We start from the raw sequence: 26,729 nt of genomic DNA, 5'->3' as shown, positions 1-26,729 counted from the left end.
TTTGATTATTAGTTGTTTTCTTTAAGTCAGACAGTTACTGGTATGTAATTACCCTTTCAGAGCCGTCTGCAATGTCCAGAGTGGATTTTGCTCTAAAATTACCGTTACTCTAATACTCAAACCAGCCTGTGCAGTATGTCACTGTTTTTTAGGAAAGGAAATTTGGATGCATAAGCTTTTATATGAGGCAAGGGAATGTTCAAACTGTCCTTCTGCCTGTCCCTGCCCACAGCACCACAGATCCATAGCACTTGTATGAAGACAGTACCCTGGGTATTGAAGAATTGTTAGATTCACTAACTCACCTGATTTGAAGGGTCTAAATCCTAATTCTTCTCTTTTGGAGCTCAAGTTTCTAATAAATGTGTATGAAAGTCTATTTCTCCCAGCACTGTTTTTAAATTGCCATATGGCATGTTTATTTACCAGAGAGAGGGAGAGAGAGAAAGCACTCCCCAGTAGGCATGGCCATGCTACAATCCCTTTTCCATTTTCCATGCTACCAGGACTCTGGACATGTACACACCCATGCCAGCATGTTTCTCAAAATGCTAGGGCTAGTTCTCAAACACATAACCATGTGGGAGCTGTTTCTTTTAACCAGCAGACTATGGGGCCAGCCCTTCACTATTAAAATGATGATAGTATCTTTACCTTTACTTGCCAAACAAGATGAGCTTTTTCTTTAGAAAGTTTATATCCCCTGCCTGCCCCTAGATTTTTTTAAACTAATGTAAAAATTTACTTCTGGATAATTAATTTTGTTTTCACTTTTTTTTTTGCCTTCTGTTTTACAAATCCTTTTTTAACAATTCACAACCATATTATTGATAATTGTTTAAACTTATCAAATATTAACAGAATTGTTATCACCATTTTCTTATGTAACACATCTTTCTCTTTCTAATTCTTATTTCTTTTGCTGTATTTCCTCAAGCTATTTTTCTGAAAACTTCTACATAGGTTAATACATTTTCTGAGTACTGCTATGACTTAAAAATATCTTTTTCTTGCCCTTATATGTTAACATTAATTTTGCCAGTATAGAACTTTATAAACATTGCTCCAGTTTCTTTTTACAGGTAAGAGGTAGTCTTTGAAATTCTTTCCTTTCCTTGTATGTTCTGTTTAGAGAGGGACCAATGATATGATTACTACTTTGGTCTTTATTTTAAGCTGATGGGTTTTTTTCATGTATCTAAGGATTTCCCTCTGCTTATGTTTTTAAAGAGTCAGTTTGAAAGGTAACGTGGGTGACGAAAGCAATTGTGTCACTATATATCTTGCCCCTCCCCGGCAGATGATGCTGCTGTACTTTTTCTCCTGTCTTCATGCAGGAGCTTCTTTGTAGCTCACAAGCTGGGAGTCCACCAGAGATGAAATTATATTTGAGCAAGATGGTGGATGGGAGCTTTCAGATAACATAGCCAGAGTAATGCCGTGCAGCTGGATTGTAATCTCCTTCTCTACAAAAGTCTTTGACTTGGGAACCAGCAGTTAGTGTAATGGCTATGTCGCTGGATTCCCACGTAGTTGACCGCGGTTCGCATCCTGGACCCGGTGGCTTAAAAAACTCACGCCGGGCGCGTGTGCGTGCGTGCCCAAGATCCCGAGGGGAGAATGGAAGAGAAGGGATTGCGACGTGGCCATCCCCCCTGGGGGGTGATTTCTCGCTTTCTGTCTCTAATGTCTCTCTCTGTCTGTCTGGCGAGCGCACGTGCCATATAGCAAAAAGTCTTTGACTTGTGGACCAGCAGTTAGCGTAATGGCTATGTCGCTGGACTCCCATGTAGTCTACAGCAGTTCAAGTCCCAGACCCAGCAGCTTAAACTCACGCTGGGCGCATGTGCGTGCAAGCCCAAGATCCCAAGAGGAGAATGGAGGAGAAGGGATTGTGGCGTGGCCATCCCCCCTGGGGGGTGATTTCTCGCTTTCTATCTCTCTGTCTCTCTCTGTCTTTCTGGCAAGCGCACACACCCTATAGCAAAAACCTCTCAAAAAAAGAAAAAAAAAAAAAGTCTTTTGACTTACTCCCACTACCTCAACTTGAGGAAATTATCCTGCTCTCTAAGTCTTAAGAGCTGGGCTTTCCATTGGGAAGGAGAGTAGAAGTAACAGAGAGGCAAAGGTTGTTAGTATCACTGCTTTGCTGGCCCTTTTGTTACCTCACCACATAGGCTCAGAAGTTCAGTGTTTTGTTTTTTGGTGACGTTGAAATTATTTAGGGCATTGTCAAGTACCAGCAAATCCCCCACTTCACATAGCTGGCAAAAAGCGCCAAATAACAAATATAGCTATTTCTATTACCAGGTTCTGACCCAGTTACAGACACCTTCAGCTGCCCATTCTTATCCCAGCCCCACTGTGCTTACCCTTGTCTCAGCTACTGCTATTCTAAGATGAAAAGTTTTCCAGTGGTTTGCTGTGGAGTCCGTCCACTGTTACCACTGTAGTTCTTTGATCTGGTCAACGCTAATTAGCTCTTTTCTCAATCTTATTTACCTAGTTAATATCCTTTAGAAATTTCTCAAAATGTCTGCCATGTATTTTTTTTAACATTTGCAGTGATATTTAGGGAATTAAGGGCAGCAAAGATATGTTTTTTTATATGAAATTTTTTACTAAAACTTTAAAAAATATATTTACCTAGCACCATTATGGAGTTTATGTTGTTATTTTTCTACATTTTTTTACACATTCACAGTGTACAATGTGATATTTTAAGATACATACACATAGTGAAATGATTAAATTAGTGCAACTAACATATCTTTAACCCCAGATGTTTTGTTCGATATGTTTTTTTCTTTTATTCATGATAGAGAGTGCATCTATGCTCAGAGAGAGAGAGAGAGAGTGGGAGACAGCAGAACACCCTCAACAACGTCTGGTTATCCCACAAATCCCTTCCTGCAGTTCTCCATCTCATCACGATTTGGCGTATGTATATGCCCACAATGTTGCATGTTGACTGGGGTGAAGATTCCAACCTGCAGTCTGCCATGGGGCTTCTAGCATTGCTTTTTAGTATGGTACCAACCATGATACTTATTGGGTTGTCAGAAAAGTCATGACATATTTTTCTATGCCAAAATGCATAATGACTTTTTCTGAGAACCCCTCCAGAATACACACACACACACACACACACACACAAACACACACATACATACATATATATATATATACACATACACACACACACATGTGTATGTACATATATATACACACACATATATTTTTAAGTTATATCAGTCATATGTATCACACATACACGTATATGTAAGTAGTTTTACTTTGTTGTTTTTATTTTTCTTTTTTAGATTTTTGCTATAGGGCAAATGTACTCATCAGACACAGAAAGAGGAAATGAGAAATCACCCCCCATGGGATGGCCACACCACAATCCCTTCTCCATTCTCCTCTGGGGATTTTGGGCATGTACACACACCTAACATGTTTCTCAAGCCACAGGGTCTGGGACTCAAACTGCAGCATCAGTCATATGGGATGCAGCACCTTAACCACCATACCACCTGCTGGCCTACCAGTCTGGTCAGACTTCTCCAGAATTTAACAAAAATTTTAACAATGATATATGAGTATGAAAAATTTATATGGTGCCAGTGGGTGGCGGGTGGTTTAGACACAACTCCCACATGGTTGACTGTGGTTCAAGTTCCAGACCTGTAGCTTAAAAATCACACCAGGCATGTGTGCACACATGCCCAAAATCCCAGGAGGAGAAAAAAGGAAAACTCATGACATATTGCAGCATAGCCATCCCCCACTGTGGGATGACTTCTCACTTTCCCTCTCACTGTCCCTCTGTCTCTCTCCAGCGAGCACACATGCCCTATGGCGAAAGCCTATAGTATATATTAATATATGTGTGTGTGTGTATATGTGTGTGTGTATAATATAATATATAATATATATACACACACATATAACAAATATGTAAAATAAATGTAAATATATAAAACATTTACCTGCCACATTTCATATGTAATGTGTTTGTATACATAAAGAACAAGATTAAAATTACTTAAAAGATTTTTAGTTACAGGACCAGTGGTTGGCACAATGGCTATGTCACTGAACTCCCATGTAGTTGACCGCGGTTCGGGTCCCAGACCTTGTAGCTTAAACTCACGCAGGGCACATGTGCATGTGTGCCCAAGATCCCGAGAGGAGAATGAAGGAGAAGGGATTGTGGCATGGCCATCCCCCCGGGGGGTGATTCTCACTTTCTGTCTCTCTGTCTCTCTGTGTCTTTCTAGTAAATGTATGCACTATATAGCAAAAACCTCTCAAAAAAAAAAGTTTACTAGTTACGTTAATGTATTTAAGTTTTTTGCAAAGATCATATGATTTTATTATTTTTAAAAGTGAATAGAAAATAAAGATAATAACATAAAAATACCTTTCCATAGATTGTCTAAAATAATGTCATCTTCACGCCAGACTTGTGTATGCGTGCCCAAAATTCCGAGAGGAGAATGGAGGAGAAGGGATTCTGGCATGAGCATCCCCCCCCAGGGGGTGGGGTGATTTCTTACTTTCTGTCTCTGTCTCTCCAGTGAGCCCATGAACCCTATAGCAAAAACCTCTCTAAAATGTTTTTAATTTAATTTAAAAATTAAATGATATTATCTTAATAACAAGAATGGCTGGGGAGCATTTAATTTCACATGTGCATACAAAGCTTGAGTGATTGTGCAGAGAGGTTATAATGTTTGGTTACTATTCATATACCTTAAAAACACAAAAACTAAAGACATTTTCAGAGATTTTCATCCATAATTCAAGCAAGGGTTTTTCACTTTAAATGCTGCTTAAACCGTTATACAGTACTGACCTTTACAGCTTTGACTTTATTCAACCCGTTCTTTTCCCAACCTGCACATTAGTTTAGTGTTACAGTATTTATGCATGATTACTATATTTTTATTTTGGCATTTTTATGAAGTACTTAACAAACTGAGTTGTAAATCTGGAAGCCAAAATTTTTATATCTTAAATATCTTTAAGAATACATACTATAGTTTAACATGAATTTATTAGATCCCACACATTGTCATTTTCATGGAAATTTATGAATTACACATCCCATTAGCCACGTCTTTAAATCTAATAATTCATATTTCGCATCACTGTCCTTTACATAATTATTTAAATAGACTATCTTCATATATATTTCATTCATCTTTTCTTAAATCTTAGTTTTAAAACTCTAGGAGTATTACAAATTACTTTTTGAATTAATTTACTTAAAAGAGTATTGTAAAATATAATAAATCTATATAATTTTATAAAATGATTACAGATAATAATATATAATTATAAAAGTTTATGAAATGGTTTAAAAGCATTTAAACTTCTAGATTATACTAGATTAGCTATTTAGTTATAAAATATTTAGTGACACTTGAAATGAGTAATGTAGAGAGATACGTCAAAATAAAACAGCAACAATCTCTGCCTTCAAGATGCTCACATGGCAAACAATCCAACTAGCAGAAGGTTGGCATTATAAATAGTATCTGTCCTGTTAAGCTTCTCTTTTCCATAATGGGCCCATTATGTATTTTAGTATACCTTCCAAACTATTATTATACTTGTTTAGGAAAATCAAGTGTTTCTTCCCTGAGCCCCTCTCACCCACCCTCTACTCTCTGCTCCCCTCATATAATTTCTGGTATCTACACTTGTCCGCCCTGCTGTTATATCTTCAGATCTTTCCGTTTCTGCCATAGAATGCAGACATTCGGTATATATTGAACAAGGATATACAGTGTTTGTCTTTCAATGTCTGGCTTACTTCACTTAGCATTAAATCTTTTATGTTCAGTTTTTAAGGGAACAAATAAGTTAAAGTATGAGGTAGGGAAGAACCTAAATGTCCTAATAAAGAGATTAGGTAAGTAGGGACCAGCAGATGGCATAATGGTTAAATTGTTGGACTCCCATGCAGTCAACCACGGTTCAAATCACAGACCTGGTGGCTTAAAATTCACTGGACACTGTCTAAGATCTCAAGAGGAGAACTGAGGAGCAGGGCTTGGGGCTTGGTCATCACCCCTGAGGGATGATTTCTCCCTTTCTGTCCCTCCAGCAGGTGCACACACACTGTAACAAAAAATCTCTCTCTTAAATAAGAGAGAGAGATTGGGTAAGTACACACTAGGATATGAAGCAATGATGTGGGAAAAGTTTTTGTTATGTTAATCAAAAACAAAATTACAAAATAGTGTGTAATGTGATTTTATTTACATAATTTTTTTAAGTATATGTACTAGTGTTCCCAGGTCTTCATAAAAGATACCACTGGCTGGTGGTAAACAACAAATTTTTTGAATGCTAGGAAATGCAAGGTCAAGGTACCAGCAAGGTAGGTTTCATTCTGAGGCCAGTTCTCTTGGCTTGTAATTACGTACCATCTCAAAGTACTCACATGACCTCTTTGTGTATGTGGTGACCAGTAAGAAGAAATAGCAAGTTTGCTTTTTTTTTTTTTTTTAAGAATTATTTATTTTATTTTATTATTATTATTGTTTTACTTTTTTTTGCCATAGGACACGTGCGCTCACTAGAGAGAGACAAAGGGCGGGGGGGGGGGGGGGGGGGGCGGTGAGAAAGCAGCAGACCAGGTCTGAGTCTAGAACCACAGTCCACTATGCGGGAGTCAGCGCCCCAACTACCTGCTGGCCCTGCACATTCACTTCTTATAAAGAGAAACAAATCCTATCAGATCAGGACACTACCCTTTTCATCTCATTTAATCTTAGCGGTCCCATCTCCAAATACAGTTGTGCTTTTAACATGCTCAGTTTGGGGGTGTCAAGGAGAGACATTCAGTTCATAAGTGTGATAGTATAAGAGATAGGGAAAAAATTCTCTTTCTCTCTACTTTTACACAGTCTGTACAGCATAGAACACTTCACTTCTGGACCCAAAAATGTATGGCAATTGCCCTCACAGCTCCCTCAAAACACATACTAACCAGTCAGTCAGTTCTGACACTATCTACGTAGAGATCGTGTCTGATCCTACAGGTTGAAAGTTTAGTCCCACAAGACTCCCCATACTTTAAATGCCAGTTACAGCTCTCAGGTTGTCACCTGTACTTCTGACTGACTGACAAAAATGCAAAAAGTATTTAGAGACAGCAGATTAATAGTTGCTTGGGTCTAGGAGGAATGAGAGGACTAAGGCATGATAGAGTATGAGGTTTCTTTCTGAGATAATGAAAATATCCTAAAATTGATTTTGATGATGTTTACACTCAAAATGTACTAAAGACCATTGCATAGTATACTTTGAATGATTTAATGATATGATATATGAATTACATCTCAATGTTATTATCAACAAAATATGTATGTGTGTACATACATATATATATACATATATGTGTTATAGGTTTTGGAAATAGATATGTTTATTAATACTTCTAGTTACTGTATCCAAGTGTGTTCCCCCACACTGCACATTATCATTTTGACTTTTGACTACCACTCAGGTTTTCTCAGTTAGGGTCTCTCCGTTTACATAGCAAGCATTTATTACTATCAATTGGAATCTGCACCTAGAAGAAGATGCATTCATGTAAAATAGCTAAAAAAGAGTGAAAAGTACTTTATATTCAAATATTGAATGGAATCATGTGCTATAAGATTGTTAAGCTTGGGACCAGCAGTTGACGTAATGGCTATGTCGCTGGACTCCCATGTAGTCGACCGTGGTTCGAGTCCCAGACCCAGCAGCTTAAACTCATGTCAGGTCTGTGTGCATGCATGCCCAAAAATCCCAAGATGAAAATGGAGGAGAAGGGATTGTGGCATGGCAATCCCCCGCTGTGGGGGGGGTGTGTGTGATTTCTCACTTTCTTTCTCTCTATCTTTCTGGTGAATGCACATGCCCTATAGCAAAAACATCTCAAAAAAAAAAAATTGTTAAGCTCTAAGGAGGCTTCGTGAATGTGATAGATAAGAACCTAAGTACTGAATGATGATTAAAATTTCAAATTACCAGGGCCAGCAGGCGGCACAATGGGTAAGGTGCTGGACTCCTACATGGCCAACCTTGGTTTGAGTTCCAGACCTGGTGACTTGAAAATCATGCTGGGTGCATGTGCAGGCATGCCCAAAATCCCAGGAGGAGAAGGAAGAGGTGTGGCCATCCCCCTAGGGGATGATTTCTCACTTTTCCTCTCACTGTCTCTGTGTGTCTCCTCAGTGAATGCACATGCCCTATGGTAATGACCAAAGTGGATACAAGCATAACATTTCAGTTGGGAGATCATGATCACAATAGTAGAGAATGACTAATAATAGACTGACTTGCCTTTTTGCATGGTGTTTAATATTAAAAAAGAGAATTTTGATGTATCAGTTAACTAGAGCATCTGTGACAAAAAGAAGATTTTTGTCAGTGACTGAATAACAGCAGGTATTTTCAGTGTTAGGGGTCTGTAGAAAAATACAGTCAAGGGACCAGCAGCTAGCGTAATGGCTATGTCGCTGGGCTCCCACCTCCACATAGTCGACTGCGGTTCACGTCCCGGACCTGGTGGCTTAAAAACTCAAGCTGGGTGCACGTGTGTGCGTGCCCAAGATCCCGAGAGGAGAATGGAGGAGAAGGGATTGTGGCGTGGCCATCCTCCCTGGGGGTGATTTCTCGCTTTCTGTCTCTCTGTCTCTGTCTGTCTGGCGAGCGCACGCACCGTATAGCAAAAAATAAAAATAAAAAAAAAAAACTCTAAAAAAGAAAAAGAAAAATACAGTCAATAAAATACAAATAAATGTATGTGTATATGTATGTGCATATATAAAGCTTTATCATAAAGAACTGGTTTATGTAAATTATGAAAGCTAACAAGTCCAACATTTGTATAGACAGTGTCCCAATTTGTCAGGCAAGAGAATTGCCTTGCTCAAAGAGGGTCATCTTCTGTTCCAGTCAGGTCTTCAACTGATTGGATGAGGCCTACCTACATTATGTAGGATAGTCTACTTAATTGACCAATTTTAATGTTAATCTCACCCAAAAATCACCCTAACAGAATTACCCAGAATAATGTTTGACCATATATCTAGGCACTTTATGGCCCAGTCAAATTGACACATAAAACAAGCTATCATACTATTTATTTAAAAGAGGCTAAGGTAAAATGAGTGGGTTAAAAATGAATTTTACAATATTCAGAGGAACAAAATAGATGTTCATAAGTAAGAGGTCAGAACCATGATGACCAGTTTAAATACAGTCACTAAGGTGTGAGGTGGTAAGACAATATAAAGAAGGTTGTAGCGGTGGGCATTGGTAATAAGGTAAAAGGGAAAAACTCGGTAAATTTTTTATAAGTTTATCTCCTTATAGCCGCACTCGAATCAAGATAAAATATTTGCAGTACCCTAGAAAGGTCCCTCATGTCCAATACCCCTACGTCAGTACTCCTTGTGTAGGTGTTATCACTATCCTGATCTCTGACACCATAGATTCATTTTCCGTTTCTGAACGTGGTACAAGTGGGATCTACAGTATGTACTCTGTGTTTTGCTTCTTTTGCTCAACATTATGTCTGTGAGATCCATCCAACACATACATATACATATTTAAGAGAGAGACATAGAGACAGAAAGCGAGAAATCACCCCCCAGGGGGGATGGTCACGCCGCAATCCCTTCTTCTCCATTCTCCTCTCGGGATCTTGGGCACGCACGCACACGCACCCGGCGTGAGTTTTTAAGCCACCGGGTCCAGGACACGAACTGCGGTCGACTACATGGGAGTCCAGCGACATAGCCATTACTCTAACTGCTGGTTCCCAAGCCTCTCATTCTTTTAATAGCTCCGTGTAATTATGTAATATTATAAATGTCCCACAATTTAGTTTTTTCTCTCTTAGTGGATATTTAAATGGTTTCCAGTATTTCATAGACATGAAATTGAGTCAAAGGGACTATTTTTAATGTTAATAGACAAGTCCAGATTACCTTAGCAGTTCTATATGATACTACCCAATTTGCCACATACTCATCTGATAATTCTTAATTTTTACTTTATTAGTAAATTTATTTTTTAAAAGAAGTAATATATGTGAATGTTAAAAAGCCAAACAGAAGAACGTATGGTAAAAAGTAAGTCTCCTTTTAACCCCATCTTCTGGTGATCCAGTTCTCGTCCAGAGACAGCCTCTCCTTTCTCTCTAAGACATTTTAGGCATAAACAAGCATATATGAGCATACTTTTTATATTATGTAGATGGTGGCTCCAGCCTTTACTTTCTACATGTAAAACCCTATCTTGGTGATTGTACTGCAACAATATAATCTAGAGCACCTTTAGTATTTTAACTATTGAGTAGTATCACATTAATGCGGGTACAACATATTTAATGAGTTCCTGATGGTCAGATGTCGAGGCTATTTTTCAGTATTTGTTTTTACAAATAATTTTGTGATGTCTGTCCTATAGGATACATTACTAAAACTTGAATTGTTAAATTAAAGGGTACATGTATGTGTCCTTTTAAAAATTAGCATTTTATTGAAATAGAGCACACTTATGGAAAAGAATACATTAAGTACTGAGGTCTGTAAATTTTCACGGAATAAATTCCATATACAATTCCATGCATATAAAAAAACAGATATTCCTGGGACCAGCAAATGGTGTAATGGTTAAGTTGCTGGACTCGTACAGGGCCGACTGTGGTTCGAGTCCAAGACCTAGCAGCTTGAAACTCACATCGGGCACATGTGCTTACATGCCCAAAATCCCAAAAGCAGGATGAAGGAGATGGGATTGTGACATTGCCGTTGTCCCTGGTGGGTGATTTCTCACTTTCTGTCTCTCTCTCTCTCTCCCTCTCTCTCTCACTCTCTGGAAAGCACACACACCCTATAAGCAGAAAAACTTGCTTAAAAATAAATAAATAAAAAGATACTACCGACATGTAGAAGCCCTTTCTTGTCCCCATATTGGTTACTAACCCAGTTCACCTGAAGGTATCCAACATTTTGATTTCCAACACCATAGCTTAGGTCTACCTGATTTTTAACTTTGTATTTCTTATTCTCATGGACGTCATGTCATAGAAATTATATTAGTTTACACTTCCACATACAATATATGAAAATTCACATTTCCTAACACCTTCATGAGCCCAAAGGATTACCATATTAGACTTTTTCATCCTTGCTGCTGAAAAGATATATTCTGATTTTTTCTTTTACCCTTGTGAGTGAAGTTCAACATCTTTCATGTATTTAAGAGCCATTTGTATTTTTATTTCTGTGACTGGTCTTTGTCCTTTCTTATTTTCTTACTAACTTATAAATGCAATATAGCATATATTAGGAAAATTACCTCCTTTGTGATATATGTTGCAAATACTCTTTTTTAGTTTGTTGATTATCTTGATTTTGTTTTTCCTCATACAGTATTGTCATTCTTTTATTTTTTACCTATATGTTATAAAATAGATTTTTTCCTATTTTGTGAAGCCGAGCATTTTTTTATGATTTTTGATTATTTGCATTTTCTCTTACGGCTATCACTTCTTGAAATCTTTTGTTTCCACTGGATTATCTTCTTCTAATGCCTGGGAGTTCTTTTTATATTAGCAATCATATCTCCTCGTAACATATGTTACAAAATTTTCATCTCTTTGTCATTAGTCTTTTAAAGTGTTATGGTATCCAGGCCAGCAGGCGGCATGGTGGTTGAGGCACTGGATTCCTACATGGTAGATCAAGGTTCAAGAATGAGACCTAGCCTAGCAGCTTGAAAATCACACTCGCAGAGAGCAGATGGTGTGGTGGTTGAGGTGCTGGACTCCCACATGGCTAACCGTGGTTCAAGTCCCAGACCTGGTGGCTTACTTTCTCACTTTCCCCTTCCTTCTGTCTCTCTGGTGAAACCATTTGAAACATAATTCAGTGGCTTTAGAATATTCACAAAGTTGCGTAACCGTGACTGCAATCATTTTAAAATAGTCTCATCATTGCAAAAAGCAATCTCATCTGCTTACTTTAATTCCATTTCTCCATGGACTCTTTGAAGATCCCTTGTATAAGGGGGTTTCAATTTCTTTTAATCCTCAACCTCAGTTGTTTTTCTGACTTTCTTACTATAGTCATCCTAGTGGGTATAAACTTACTTCATTGTGAGTTTCTTGTTTATTTGTTTTTTACCATCTTTACCATTACCTCCTCCCCAGAGATTTTGTTTTGTTTTTGGGTTTTTTGGTTATGTATTTATTTATTTTGCTATAGGGCATGTGCAGTCGCCAGAAAGACAGAGAAAGAGAGATAGAAAGCGAAAAATCATCTGGGATGGCCACTCCACATTCTTTCTCTTCTATTCTTTTCTTGGGATCTTGGGCACGCATGCATATGTGCCCGGCATGAGTTTAAGCGTTCAGGTCTAGGACTCAAACCACAATTGACTACATGGGAGTCCAGCGACATAGCCATTACGCTAACTGCTGGTCCTGACCATCTTTACCATTTTTTAAATTGTGGTAAACAACACATAACATAAAATTTGCCATCTTAAACGTGTTTAAGAATGGAGCCAGTAGGTCGCATGGTAATTAAGGCACTGGATTCCCTCATGGTGGACTGTGGTGTTACTCCTGGACCTAGTTGCTTGACAATCATGCCAGGCACAGGTGCTTGCATACCCAAGATCCCAAGAAGAGAATGGAAGAGAAGGGATTGCAGCATGGCCACCCCACTAAGGGGTGATTTTTCACTTCCCCCGTCTCTGTCTCTCTCTAGTGAGTGCAGATGCCCTATGACAAACCTGCCCCTGCTACCACCAAAAAAAAAAAAAAAAAATTAGGATTTAATTCAATCATGTCATCTATATGGATTGCTGTGAACACATCTCTCTACAAGTTTTTCATCTTGCAGAGCTGAAACTATACACATTAAACAATAACTCTCCTTTTTCCTATCTCCCGAGCCCCTGATAGCCAATAGTCTACTTTGTGGTTCCATGAATTTGACTACTTTAGATGCCTTGTTAAGTGAAATCATGCAGTTATTTGTCTTTACATGACCTGCTTATTTCACTTATTTTCATTATGTCCTTGGGGTTCATCCATGTTGTAACTTGCCAGGATTCCCTTCCTTTTCAGGGCTGAATAATTTTCCCTTGTATGTATTTACCACATTTCATTCATATATTCATTCATCAGTGGATGTTTGAGTTGCTTTTGCCTCTTGGCTATTGTGGATAATGCTGTGAAAATGGAAGTGTAGCTCATGTTGGTTTTGGTATATATTTTCCTAATGGCTAATGATATTGGGCATCTTTTCCTGAGCTTACTGGCCACTAGTATATTTCTTTGGAGAAATGTCTTTTCAGATCCTTTACCTATTTTTCAATTGGGAGCTTTTTTTTTATTATTGAAGTATAAGAGTTTATTATGTCTTTACCAAATATAAGGTTGGTTTGTTTTCATTACTAGAGCATGCATGTACTTGCCAGCAACAAGAAGGGGGAGAAAGCACACACACTGAGTGAGGCATGGTCACACTGCAGTTCCTTCTCCATGTCCCCACCCTGCCAGGATTTGGGGAATGCAAGCTCACACACCCAGCATGTTGTTCAAGCTACTGAGGCTGAGACTGAAACAGCATAGTCAGCCATGTGGGATCCAGTTCCCTTAACTACCTGGCTGCAGGGCCAGTGCCCAAATATGTTTTGTGTTGTGAAGTAAGCCCTAACTTTATTTTTCTCCAAGTCACCAATTATTCAGAGCCATTTATTACTGAGTAATCCATCTTTTTCTGCCCTTTAACAAGTTTCTGCTGCAGGAATAATTGGGCAAGACCCTGAGAAAATAATAAAATGATGCAGAGCTAACATCCAAATACAAAGACAGGCTTGTGGACAAGTAATTACTATTCAGACCCAGTTGCTATGCTGCAGCACTGCTGGGCACTGCTTTGTGGTGCTGCAGGCCATGTGATGAGGCTCTGGATTCTTGTCCCAGATATATCTGAACACACCTGTCTTGCCCATGAGTTCCCCTATGATCCTGGCTAGCTGCAGTGCTGGTGGGGCACTATAGTGTGGAAACCTCATCAAAGGTACCTGGTTCTGCCTCTCTCTCATCTCTCCCTCTCTCATGAAAGAAATAAATTAACTTTAAAAAAAGGATTAACTGGGTCAACAGGTGATGTAGAGATTAAGGCAGCTGTATTCCACATGGCCAACTACAGTTAGAGTCCCAGACCCAGCAACTTGAAAACCACACTAGCACATGTGCATGTGTGCCCAAAATCCCAAGAGGAGATTGGAGGAAAAGAGTTTGTGACATGGCCATTCCCTGGAAGGAGTTGGGGGGATGATTTCTCACTTTCCCTCTGTCTCTCTCAGGCAAGTGTATGTACCTTGTAGCAAAGTTGAAATAATAATTACTATTCAACAAGATAATGATTTAAATGAAGGTTTATGAGAACCATTTTTGGACAACTGGAAAAGAAGTACCAATGTCTACCTAGAGTTGAGGGGAGAAGGAAAAGGAGACAGAGAAGTTAAAAGAGTGAGAACATGGCACTGTGCTAAAATAGGAAATTTAAACACTGAAAACTATTTTGCAAGTGTAAAATATTTATTTCACTGTTTTCTCAACTTACATTTAATGTGGGTGCGCTATAGTAAACAAATGTGTCTTCTATTGTGATGCAATTTATCATCCTCATTTCTTGATCATTTTGTTTATATTCCGTGTGTTTCAATTCATTCTGGCTGCTGTTAACAAAATACCTTAGGTCAGCATAATGTATAAACAACAGAAATTTATCGCTCACAGTTTTGGAAGCTGGCAAGTTCAAGATCAAGTAGACTCAGTATCTGGTAGGGGTTAATTCTCTGCTTCAAAGATGACAACCTGTTGGTATGTCTTTACATGGAAGAAGGAGGCAGAGGAACTCCCTCCCCTAAGCATCTTTTATAAGGGTATTAATTCCACTCATGAATATAGAGGCTTCATGACTTTATTTTTCAAAGGCCACATCTTAACAATGTAATATAATTACATTGCATATTATTAGGTTCTAAAGTTTATATTTTGGTTGGACACCAACATTCAGACTGTAACACCCTGGTTAAGTAAAATATTTCTATTAGAATGATTGCTATTTTATAAATAATTATTATTGAAATAATTTGTGCTTGTTTAGCAAAACTATCAGCTATCTTTAATTACCATAAATTTAGTTGTAATATATAGAGTCATATTCTATATTTAGATCTCTATATTTATATAAATCTATATGTTTAGTACTCTCTATATAAATATTCTATAACATACAGAATATTTAACTAGTAACACAGAACTACTGCTTTCTTACAAAGTTTCCATTCACCAGAAGTGATAGAAATATAGTTATGTTTTAAAACTTGAAACAAGGTAGCACAGGGCTAACCCAAAACTCCACATTGCGGGAGGATCATGAAAAAGACCCAGGTTCTCATCCTGAGGTCTCTCTAGATGTGCTGGGTGTATGTGCCCATGCCCATGTTCCTGGCTGGCCGAGACTATTGGGTGTATTGTGGTGTGAAGACCTTGTTGGGAGAACCTGTCTGTTCTTTTCTCTCCCTCTTTCTCTTATATGAAATAAACTTTTTAAAAACGAAATTATTCAAATTTTCTAACCTCTTTTTTAGAAATTATAACATAAATGTATCTTTAAATTATTTTTATATATTTGTTGTATGCTTATCAATTATTTTATGATATGTTCTTCATTACAGTTATCAGGATGCCCAAAATCTTTTACCCAAAAACTTTGACTAGTTAAATGGTAAAAAAAATCTAGTTTGAAATGAAAAGTGCTAAATGTTGTATTTGTTTTTTTCATGTATTTTAATTGGTTTGCATTTAGCACCTCGTTATCAGTTTCTGAGTCATCCTCAGAATTTATCTAACCAGTGCAAAGCAGAACCTACAGTAGGTATGATATAACCAGAATTAATTATCTCACCTACTCATACAGTTCACAATACCACAGAAGCTAAAGGCTTTTGAACTATTTGTATAAAGTGAATAACAGAAATTTAATTTGCTCAGATTTAAAGAAATTGGAACGGTTTCTGCTTATGATCATGAATCAGTAGGACATATTAATAAATTTTAGGGGGAAATTAGAGTTCACTTTAAATAGAAGTTTATACTGGAACAATAATAATAAGCTGTTTTTTTAATTTTTCCACAGTTCTCAGTGGTCTTTGTTCCAATGACTGTCCTCGTAAGATAACAGTAAGTAAACTTAACTCTCAGTTATAAATATTTTTGTGAAAACTCTCTAAGTAAAAAATACATACAAAATAGTTGTTATAAGCTACAATCAAGTTGTCATTATTATTTAGCAGTGATCAAAGCGTCCTTTATTACTTAAGAAAACTTTGCTGAAAGTAAAGTACTTTTCCTAAAAAATTTCTCACCGTAGAGGTCACCTCCCTTATGAAGCCTTTTCTGATATTCTTGGAGGAATGACTACCCCTCCTATTATCTCCAGACATTTTAGCATTTCTAACATTTTATTTCAAGTGCTTATTTAGATGAGATACCTCGCTACACTGAACTGCACCCTTTTGAGGTAAAGGACTATGCCATCTTTGTGTACCTGGTTCAGAGCACCGGGTCAAGCATATAATATATGACCTTTTCCCTTTTTTTGTAGTCTTAAGATTGACTTGTGGGGCAGGCAGGTTGCAGGGTGGTTAAGGGTGCTGGATTCCCACGTGGCCGACCATGGTTCAAGTACTGGACCTGGCAGCTTGCTTTCTCACTTTCCTTCTCTTTCTCCCTCCTTCCCTCTCTCTCCCTGTCTCTGTCTCTCACAAATGAACACACACACACACACACATACACACACACACACACACACACACTATCCCTCTCTGGTCAAAGTTAAAAATAAATAAATAAAGTTAAATAAAATACATGAGTGAAATGGAATAACAAAATGGGAAAATAATTAAGCTTAGTTTTTCAATAGCCAATTCATGTACATTGTAATGTGAATATTATGTTATATTTGATTTTTTTTTTTGAAGAGGTTTTTGCTACAGGATGCATACACTTGCCAGAAAAATGGAAAGAGACAGAATGCGAGAAATTACCACCCAGGGAGGATGGCCATGCCACAATCTCTTCTCCTCCATTCTCCTCTCAGAATCTTGGGCACACACGCACACATGCCTGGCATGAGTTTAAGCCACTGTGTCTGGGACTTGAACTGCAGTTGACTACATGGAAGTCCAGCGACATAGCCATTATGCCAACTGCTGGTCCCTATTATGTTATATTTGAGTGTGTTTACCCAGTTTATGAAACATTCTGGTCCATTGTTCTTTTCTCTGATGGACTATATCCATACTTCTATGACTCTTTCATTAACTGGTCTTACAAAGACTTTAAAAAATTGAAATTGAACCCATTTATTTTTCTCACAAGTTCAAGCAGTAAAGTTGATAGGAAGAGCTATATGATTAAGGCAGGTTATACTTCTAAAATCTATAATGCTTCCTTTCTCATCTTAAAAATATAAGGTGCTTGTATTTTTAAGGGAACAGAATCATTTAGAAAGTCATGTAAGTCCAGCATGCAGAGCTGTTCTTACAGTGATCATTCTGACAGTTTAGTACCTTTGGGATTTTCTGCTGGTGAAACCTCTGCTTCCCTTCATCCATTTATGATTTTCTTTGGAATTAAAATCCCATTGACTTGACCTTCACATACATCATTTCCCTTCCCCACTGGTATTATATATCACAATTTTATCACAACTTTAAAGAAACATACAGTATACCTCCCCAGTATTGCATATATCAAATGTATGCCCATTTATTTCTCTTTAAAAAGAAATAAATAAAGTATTTCTTTTTCATATTTCTTTAACATCGGATCATAGGAAAAAATGTTTTATTGGATATGACCCCGTGTGTGTTTGAGAAAACGTACATACCATAGGATTTTCTTTACTATTGGAGTTGAATAGCTCTCCTATTGGCTATATGCCCCTCCCCTTTACGCCCCTGATGCAGGCCAAGTGTCTGGAATGGAGAGCGAGGAAACAATGATTCAACTCAGAAAATAATCCCAGCCGAAATTCTTTCATTTCCATTTTGAAAACCCCAGAGTCATTTATTCTTACTCAAGTTTACTTACTCTTATGGCCATAACCTGGACCTTTATCTACCAGAATGTTTCCAGTTCTGAAATCTCAATTTTACTTTCCAACACTGACCACACACTAGTCCTGTCCCTCTCACTCCGTTACTCTGTGTCAATTTTAAGACCATTATTCTCTTGCCCTGTATCAGCCTATCCCTGTCTCATACCTCTCTCTTTACTACATATCAATATTACTTTCATCACACCTTTAACTTCTGTAAAGCTCTGCTCTTCCACTATACCATCCTAGAAAAATGTTAACCCTGCATTAGTCCAGCTATCTCTTATGTTCATTTCTGCACCTAAGCTTGGACATTTCTAAAGAAAAACCTGCAACCCTGTATACTGCTATCACCGTTAAGTCGTGGGCTCCAGCCTCAAATGAACATTTATAATTGTGTCATGGTCTTATATGGATCCCTAGACATCTTTTTGTTCATTCATTTTCTCTGGCTTCTCTGTCTTTAGTTTTCTGCCGTTTGATTATGAGATGCCTCTACGTTGATATTTGGGTGTTTATCCTGCATGGTGTTCTCTGAGCTTCCTGGTTTTGTGGTTTGATGTCTGTCATTAATTTTGGAAAATTCTCAAACATTACTATTTCAACTATTTCTATTCTTTCTTCTTCTGGTATTCCCACTGCAAATATGTTACACTGTTAGTAATTGTCTCACAGTTCTTGGATGTTCAGTTTTTGTTTATTCATTTTTCTCTTTGCATTCAGTTTTTTAAAGTTTCTATTGTGATGGCCTCAAACGTGCAGATTCTTCCCTTGGCCATTTCCAGTCTACCAATGAGTCCATCAAAGGCGCTCCTTATTTGCTACTGTATTTTATTTTCCTTACAATTCTTTTGGAGTCTTCCTTGGAGTTTCCATCTCTCTGTCCACGTTAACAATGTGTTGTTTCATGTTGAATACTTTTTTCATGAGCATTCTTATTATCTTAATGAAAGTTATTCTAAGTTTCTGGTTTGACAATTCCAAAATGTCTGTCATACATGAATCTAGTTCCAGTGTTTGATTTTTTTTTTCTACATTGTTTTTTGTTTGTTTGTTTGTTTGTTCATTTGCCTTTTCACATGCCTTTCAACTTTTTGTCAAAAGCCAGACATGAATTAGTGGATGCAAAGAACTGTACTAAACAGGACTTTGCTATGAAGTCTTATGATTATCTTTCTTGGAGTTAAGACTACAGAAGCTGTGGTGTCATGGCTTATTTTACATCGTTATTTTTGTCATAGTTATAGCTTATTTTTGTCATAGTTATTTTACAGAGGCAAAAATTTTCCTGAACTGCCCTTCTTTTTGTCTCCTTTATTATCCTTGGATTTTCCTGTAGGCTCCTCTTTAAAAAGGTTCTGATGCTTACAGTTCTCTTAGCTCTAATCTCCTTTTATTGTATAGGAGACCTACTGATGTAATGATGAGAAATGGGGATAGAAGAAATGTTCTACACTGCTGTCATTTGGTCTCATTCTTTTTAGTGAACCTGTGCCTGCAGTTTGCAACCTTCGCAAGTGCTTCTCAGCTTCCTTCACCCTTTAAGCAAAATTAGAAGGCTAGAAGATGTCAGAATTGAGTATTTGCCTTCCCCTAGGTTGATTAGACTCTTGTAAAATTCAAATGAGCTGAGGGCCAGCAGTGGTGTGGTGCTTAGAGATGTTGGACTCTCACATAGCTGACCATAGTTCGAGTCCTGGACCTGGCAGCTTGTTTTCTCACACTGTGTGTGTGTGTGTGTGTGTGTGTGTGTGTGTGTCCCTCTCTGGTCAAATTAAAATAAAGTTAAATAAAATAATTTTTTTTAAAGTTCAAATGAGTTAGGATCTGGTAAAACAGTTTTCCTTGAAAACAGGCTGCTGTTAAGGAGAACTTAGAGCTCTGTGCATTAGCTCAAAATAGTTGCTTTCCCTTCCCCTACTGGAAACAGGAACTTCGCAGTGAGAACCTGGTGGTACTTTTGGAGGTAAAATTACCCAAAATCCAAGTGTTAGAGTTTCTCTAAGCCTGTTCCCCAACACCTGGAGTTTTAAACACTCAAGTTAGTATACGCTGAACCTCAGCAATGTGTCGCTTATACTTTAAGTGTTCTTACCTGTAATGACTCCATCTTTGGTCTTCTGCCCCTGGGCTTCTGCTCCTCATAGGCTGTGATTTTCTACTTCCACCTGCTTTTCTTTCCAATTTTCAGGGTATCAGTTTGTCCTATCACCTCAGTTCTCTAATGGAACTAAGAAAAGTAATGATTTTCAGTTTCTTCTGCTTTTTTCTTATTGTGTGATGAGAGATAACAACTTCCAAGCTCTTTACATGTCAGATCACATACCCCAAACTCTCCTTTATCTTAAAAGTTTAGTTTTGTCCATGTTACTTTTTTGACTTTTATCGATATATCTCTTTTTGTGTCATTTCTTGCTCTTGAATTTTTATTAACTTTTTAAAAAATGTAAACATCTACAAAAGTATATAGACTATTCTAATAAAACTTGTGAACAAGGAGCCAGCAGATGGCATGGTGGTGAAGGTGGTTAGATCCCACACGCCGATTGCATGACTTGAGTCGGGATTTGGCAACTTATAAAACATGCCAGGCCAGTCACATGTGCATGTGCACGCTCAAAATCCCCAGAGAAGAATGGAGGAGAAGGGATTGTAGCCTAGCCATCCCTCCTGGGGGTGCTTTCTCATTTACCCCCTCTCTGTTTCTGTCTCCAGTAAGAGCCCACACCCTATAGCACAAAGTTTAAAATAAAAGTAAATAAATAAAATTTATTGTGCCTATACTTCCACCCTCTCTTCATAGGCTTAATCCTATTTCACCCATACTTTCACCTCTACCCAACCCCACCCTTAATAAACTCCCTCTAGGGAGTCAGCAGGTGGCATAATGAGATGCAGGTTGAGATGCTGGACTCCCACATGGCTGACCACAGTTCAAGTCTCGGACCTGGCAGCTTGAAAAATAACGCCAGGGGGCCAGCAGGTAGCATGGTGGTCAAGGCACTGGACTCCCACATGGCTGACTGCGATTTGAGTCCTAGACCTGACAGCTTGCTTTCGCACTTTCCCTTTCTCTCTCCATCTCTCTCTGTTCAACTTAAAATAATAATAGTAAATATTAAAATAAAATATTTTGAGAGATTTTTACTATAGGGTGCGTGCGCTGCTCACCAGACAGACAGAGAGAGACAGAGAGAAAGAAAGCAGGAAATCACCCCCCGGGGGGATGGCCACGCCGCAATCCCTTCTCCTCCATTCTCCTCTCGGAATCTTGGGCATGCACGCAAACGCGCCCGGCATGAGTTTAAGCCACCGGGTCCGGGACTCAAACCGCGGTCGACTACGTGGGAGTCCAGCGACATAGCCATTACGCTAACTGCTGGTCCCAAAACATTATTTTTAATAAATAAAGAAAAATCATGACGGGCACACGTATGTGCATGCCTAAAATCCCAAGAGAGAAGGGGCAAAAAGGGATGGCAGTGTGGCTATCCCTCCTGGAGGGGGTGATTTCTCACTTTCCCTCTCTCTGAATCTCTGTCTGTCTCCTGTCCAGCAAGCACATGTGCCCTATGACAAAAAGTAAATTAATAAAATAATACTACTCCTAGAGTTCTTGAGTTTAATTCATCTTATCTTCTTTTATTTAAATTACTTTATTTAACTTTTATTTATTTATTTTGCTAATCTGACCATCATATCGTCTCATCTCTAAATATTTCAGTATATATCTAAAAAGACAGGACTTTCCATGTCAGACCAGAAATTTCCATTCTTCAGAACTATTTCTTATCCTTTTTACTTGACTCTAATGTCCATCTCCCAAGTGCACATTCTCAGTACTTGACTTTCCTTACTTCAAAGAAAATAATACCCAAAATATTATTAACTATTGTTATTATTGTATTATTATTATTAACTTCTTTAATTATCTTCAGTAACGGTGGGAAGTTATTTAACTTCTATTAAGCCTCATTCTCCACATTTGTAATATGAGGAAACTAATCATACCTCTCTATGGTAGCTCCTGTTGTTGTTGTAACAAATTACCATAAACTTGGTGGCTTAATATAACACAAACTTATTTTTTTATATTTTGGAGACTAGGAGGCTGCACTGCGTTTCACTGAGCTAAAATCATGTCGTCAGCAGGGCCGTGTTATTTTTTGGAGGCTTTGAGGGGAATCTGTTCCCTTCCCTTTTCCAGCATCCCGAGGCCACCTATGTTCCTTGGCTGGTGCTTCCTTCCTCAATCTCCAAAGCCAACAGTGTAGCATCTTCAAATCGCTGACAGTATCCTATCCCACCTTTCTCATTCACTTATAAAGGACCATGGGAATACCCCTACCAATACAGGGAGGTTACTACTATATTTAATAGGTCTACTTGGATAAGCCAAGATAATCTTAATATGATTATGATCCTTAATTACATGTTAAAGTCCTTTTGGAATATATTGTAATATACTAGCAAGTTCTGACAGTTAGGGCATAGAAATCTTAGAAGGATTATTATTTTGCTTACCATACTACCTACTACACTTTTTTTTTTTTGAGAGGTTTTTTTTGTTTTGTTTTTTGCTATAGGGCCGTGCGCTCACCAGACAGACAGAGAGAGACAGAGAGACAGAAAGCAGGAAATCACCCCCCAGGGGGGATGGCCATGCTGCAATCCCTTCTCCTCCATTCTCCTCTCGGGATCTTGGGCACGCACACACACGCGCCCAGCGTGAGTTTAAGCCACCGGGTCCAGGACTCGAACCATGGTCGACTACATGGGAGTCCAGCGACATAGCCATTACGCTAACTGCTGGTCCCACCTACTAAACTTTTTTAAGTTAAAGGAATTCATATAAATAAATCATAGTAGGATTTCCTACACAGTAAATACTCAGGAAAAATAGATGCTTTTGTCAGTGATAATATTTGTTTCATTGCCTTTGAAACATCTCTGTATTGGTGTTCTGTTCACCTTTCAGATAGAACTAAGGCTCTACTTGACTCATTGACTTTTTCTTATTGTGCAGATTTTTAAAAATATGTATATAACAAATTTATGAAATATGGATACAAAGCATGTCTATATTTTTAATGAAATCTACCATAAATATCTGAGAATCAAAATAATATTTATATTTGTTTTCTGTTTTCCTGTAAATACTCAACTGATTTTTTAAGTCATTATTCTCAGTATAAGGTGTATTTTGGCCTTTCTTTATGTCAATGGATATATCTTGTTCAGCATCTTTGTCAGTTGGTAATTCTTGTCACCAAAGCTTGGTGACATTTCACATGCCATACATTGTGAACCTAGAAGCAGGGAGATGGGTACTTTTCTCTTTGAATGGCAGAAAGGTTTAGAAGTATTTGTCTCTTCTATATAAAAAATAGTCTATGCACTTTTCTGAAAGCACTCACTTGAGGCAGACAATATCTGTTTTGCTCACCAGTTTATCCTAGAGTCTAACGGGGCCTGGTTCTTTTTTTTTTTTTCTGAAGAGGTTTTTGCCATAGGGTGCAGAGATACAGAAACCGAGAAATCACCCCCCCAGGGGGGGATGGCCATGCCACAATCCCTTCTCCATTCTCCTCTAGGGATCCTGGGCATGCACGCACATGCGCCAAGCATGAGTTTTAAGCCACCGGGTCCAGGACGTGAACCACAGTCGACTACGTGGGAGTCCAGCGATATAGCCATTACGCTAACTGCTGGTCCCCGGGGCCTGGTTCTTAATTATCTGTCAGTTGACCTCTGCAGGACTAAGTGTAACTCCTTCATCTACACCCTTCCCTTCTGCGTTTCCTCTTGACTGAGTCAGGGTGCCATCTGTGCTGTGGCTCACACAGGGACCTCGCGTCAGTGCTTCTATCTGACCTATGTATTCTACTCCACCTCTCTGTTAGTGTCTCCTCTTCAGCATTTAAAAGTGCCTAAATCTATCTGTAAATGTGTATATATGCGTCTTCTGAAACCCTATATTCCCCCCATCTGTTTGACATTCCTGTTTTCTCTTCCCAGCCAAACCTGTTGAGTTATCTGCATTTGAATCTAATTCCCTTCCTCAATATCCTTAATCCATTATTGTAATCTAAGACTGCATTCAACACTACTGAACACTTTCTGGCAATTTCCTTTCCCTAGCTTCCTTTACACTCTCTCTTCTTACTCCCCCTATCTCTCTGGCTGTTTTCCCGTGTTCTTTTATGGACTTTTCTTCTGCTCATCCTTTAAATATTGATGATTCTCAGGGTTCTATTCTAAGTTCTCTTTTCATCTTTATATATACTCATTAAGTGATTTCAGCCAGTAAGCGATTTCCTGAACTCCACATCTTTATATCTGTGTGCCTTTAAGAGACCTCTTAAACTGCAATCTAGTGCTTCCCCTCAAAAAAAATCCATTCTTCTTCCATGCTCCCCATCTCAGTTACTTTTTCCCTTTCCTTGCCCTGCACATCTACTAAGTTATTATTCTCTCCCCCGGTCTCTCCTCTGTATCCTTTTACTTTAATTCAGGCCATCGCCATTTTTTGCCTGACTTGCACTTTCTTGGCCATACTTCAGAAAACTACTACAATAATCTTTCTGAAACACAAACCTTCAGTGACTTCCCTCAGCCATGAGAAATTATCCAAATCTGGCTTCTTGAGAAAGAGCCCCAGTTTACCTCTTTAGCCTGCTGTCTTGCATTTCTCCTCAAACCTTCCCACAATTCTATGTGTCAGTGTCACGGAACTACTGTTTTGCCCTGCTCTCTCATTTCCAGTCTCTTGCATATTCTCCTCTGAAGCCTCCTCCTCTTTACTTTTTCCTAGATTCCTGTGTGTCTCCTTCAGGTTGGCTCTGAGAATCAATAGTCCCAGGCTCCCCTTTGACACAGGATTGTACAAACTTATTGTTTCTTAGTAACCTGTGCTTAGTCCTACTGCTTAGCACTATCTGTTCTGTAGTTGGTGAGCCACCTCTGTTAAGTCCTATAAGAGGAAGTGTCTTGTTATAAATGAACTTTCTTTAAAATTTAGTTTGTGGGGGCCAGCAGATGGCATAGTGATTATGTCGCTGGACTCCAACATGACCAACTGCAGTTCAAGTCCAGCAACCATGCTTAAAACTCATACTGGATGGGGCCAGCAGGTGGTGTGGTGGTTAAGGGTGCTGGACTCTCACATGATTGACCATGGTTCAAGCCCTGGACCTGGCGGCTTGCTTGCTCACTTTTTCTCTCTCTCTCGCTCGCTCTATCCCTCTCTAGTCAAATTAAAATAAATAAAGTTAAATAAAATGACTCTTAAAAAAAAAAATACTCATACTCGGTGCATGTGTGTGTGTGCCCAAGATCCCAGGACGAGAATGGAAGAGAAAAGATTGTGATGTAGCCATCCCAGCCCAGGGAGTGGTTTCTCACTTTCCCTCAAACTGCCTCTGTCTCTCTCCCTCTCTTCAGTGAGTACACACACCCTAAGACAAAAACCTCCTAAGAAAGAAAAATTTGGTTTTTCTTTTTTTAAAGAATTACTTATTTAACTTTATTTATTATTATTTTTTAATTTGTTATAGGGCACGTGCACTCACCAGAGACAGAGGGAGAAAATGAGAAGGAAAATGAAAAAGCAGGCTGCAGGTCTAAGACTCAAACCACAGTCAACCATGTGAGAGTCCAGCCATATGAGGGTCCAGCACCTTAACCACCATACCACCCGCTAACCCTTTGGTTTGTGTTTTAATGGATTGTCACCAACAAATTTACCATAGCGTCTTCCACTACAATAGTATATTAGTTAAGTCTGACCTCTTACAAAATAAACTATTCACAAGATAAATGCATACTGCAAAGCCCTGGTATAAAGGGGGAAAATCCGATATTTATGTTCACAGAGATACCTTGTAATGAGACAAATGTTTTGTTACTACAAACAGAATTTTTTGGTTTTTGGGTTTTCACTTGACGCATGCACTCACCAGAGACAAACTGAGAGGAAAAGTGAGAAATCACCCCCAAGGGGAGATGGCCACACCATAGTCCCTTCTCCTCCATTTTCCTCCTGAGATCTTGGGCACACACATACTCATGCCTGGCATGATGGAGCCACCAAGTCCAGGACTCCAGCCATGGTCGGCCATGTGGCAGTCCAGCATCTTAACCACTGTACCACTTGCTGGCCCCACCACAAATAGATTTTTAAGTGTATATAGAAGAACAAAATGCCTTTAACTTTTTAGTCTTTCTTTTTAGTCAGAAACATTATTAGGCTTTTACCTGTTTTATTTAGGAATTTTCTGATCGAGTATAAACCAAGTACAAAACAAAGTAATTTTCTCTTTGTTTTTAGCTAAGTAAATTTACTCATTCTTTAGAGGATAAACAGGCATTACTCTAACAAATATTTATTGTCAATAACCAATTTATTAATTTAATATTTTTTAAATGTTATTCTCTTTTTAATTCTATTTGCCTGTCTAAAATTATATCTGACAGTGGTAATATTATGCTTTCTGTACCAAACAGAAAAACAGTGACATGAAC

At 38.4% G+C, this 26,729-nt stretch overlaps 1 protein-coding gene across 2 annotated transcripts in view; it reads left to right on the top strand.

Moving 5' to 3' along the window:
- ITFG1 (integrin alpha FG-GAP repeat containing 1) overlaps positions 1–26,729 on the top strand; it is a 286,251-nt gene that overhangs the window by 199,524 nt on the left and 59,998 nt on the right. For both annotated transcript variants that reach the window (XM_006170470.3, XM_014585000.2), the window contains one exon: positions 16,242–16,285. In XM_006170470.3, the coding sequence (XP_006170532.2) occupies positions 16,242–16,285 (44 nt within the window). The remainder of the gene's footprint in view (positions 1–16,241; positions 16,286–26,729) is intronic.

Source organism: Tupaia chinensis, unplaced genomic scaffold (genome assembly GCF_000334495.1).
Source record: "Tupaia chinensis unplaced genomic scaffold, TupChi_1.0 Scaffold148557_1, whole genome shotgun sequence".
NCBI lineage: Eukaryota > Metazoa > Chordata > Mammalia > Scandentia > Tupaiidae > Tupaia > Tupaia belangeri.
This window is presented reverse-complemented; position numbering and strand designations above follow the sequence as displayed.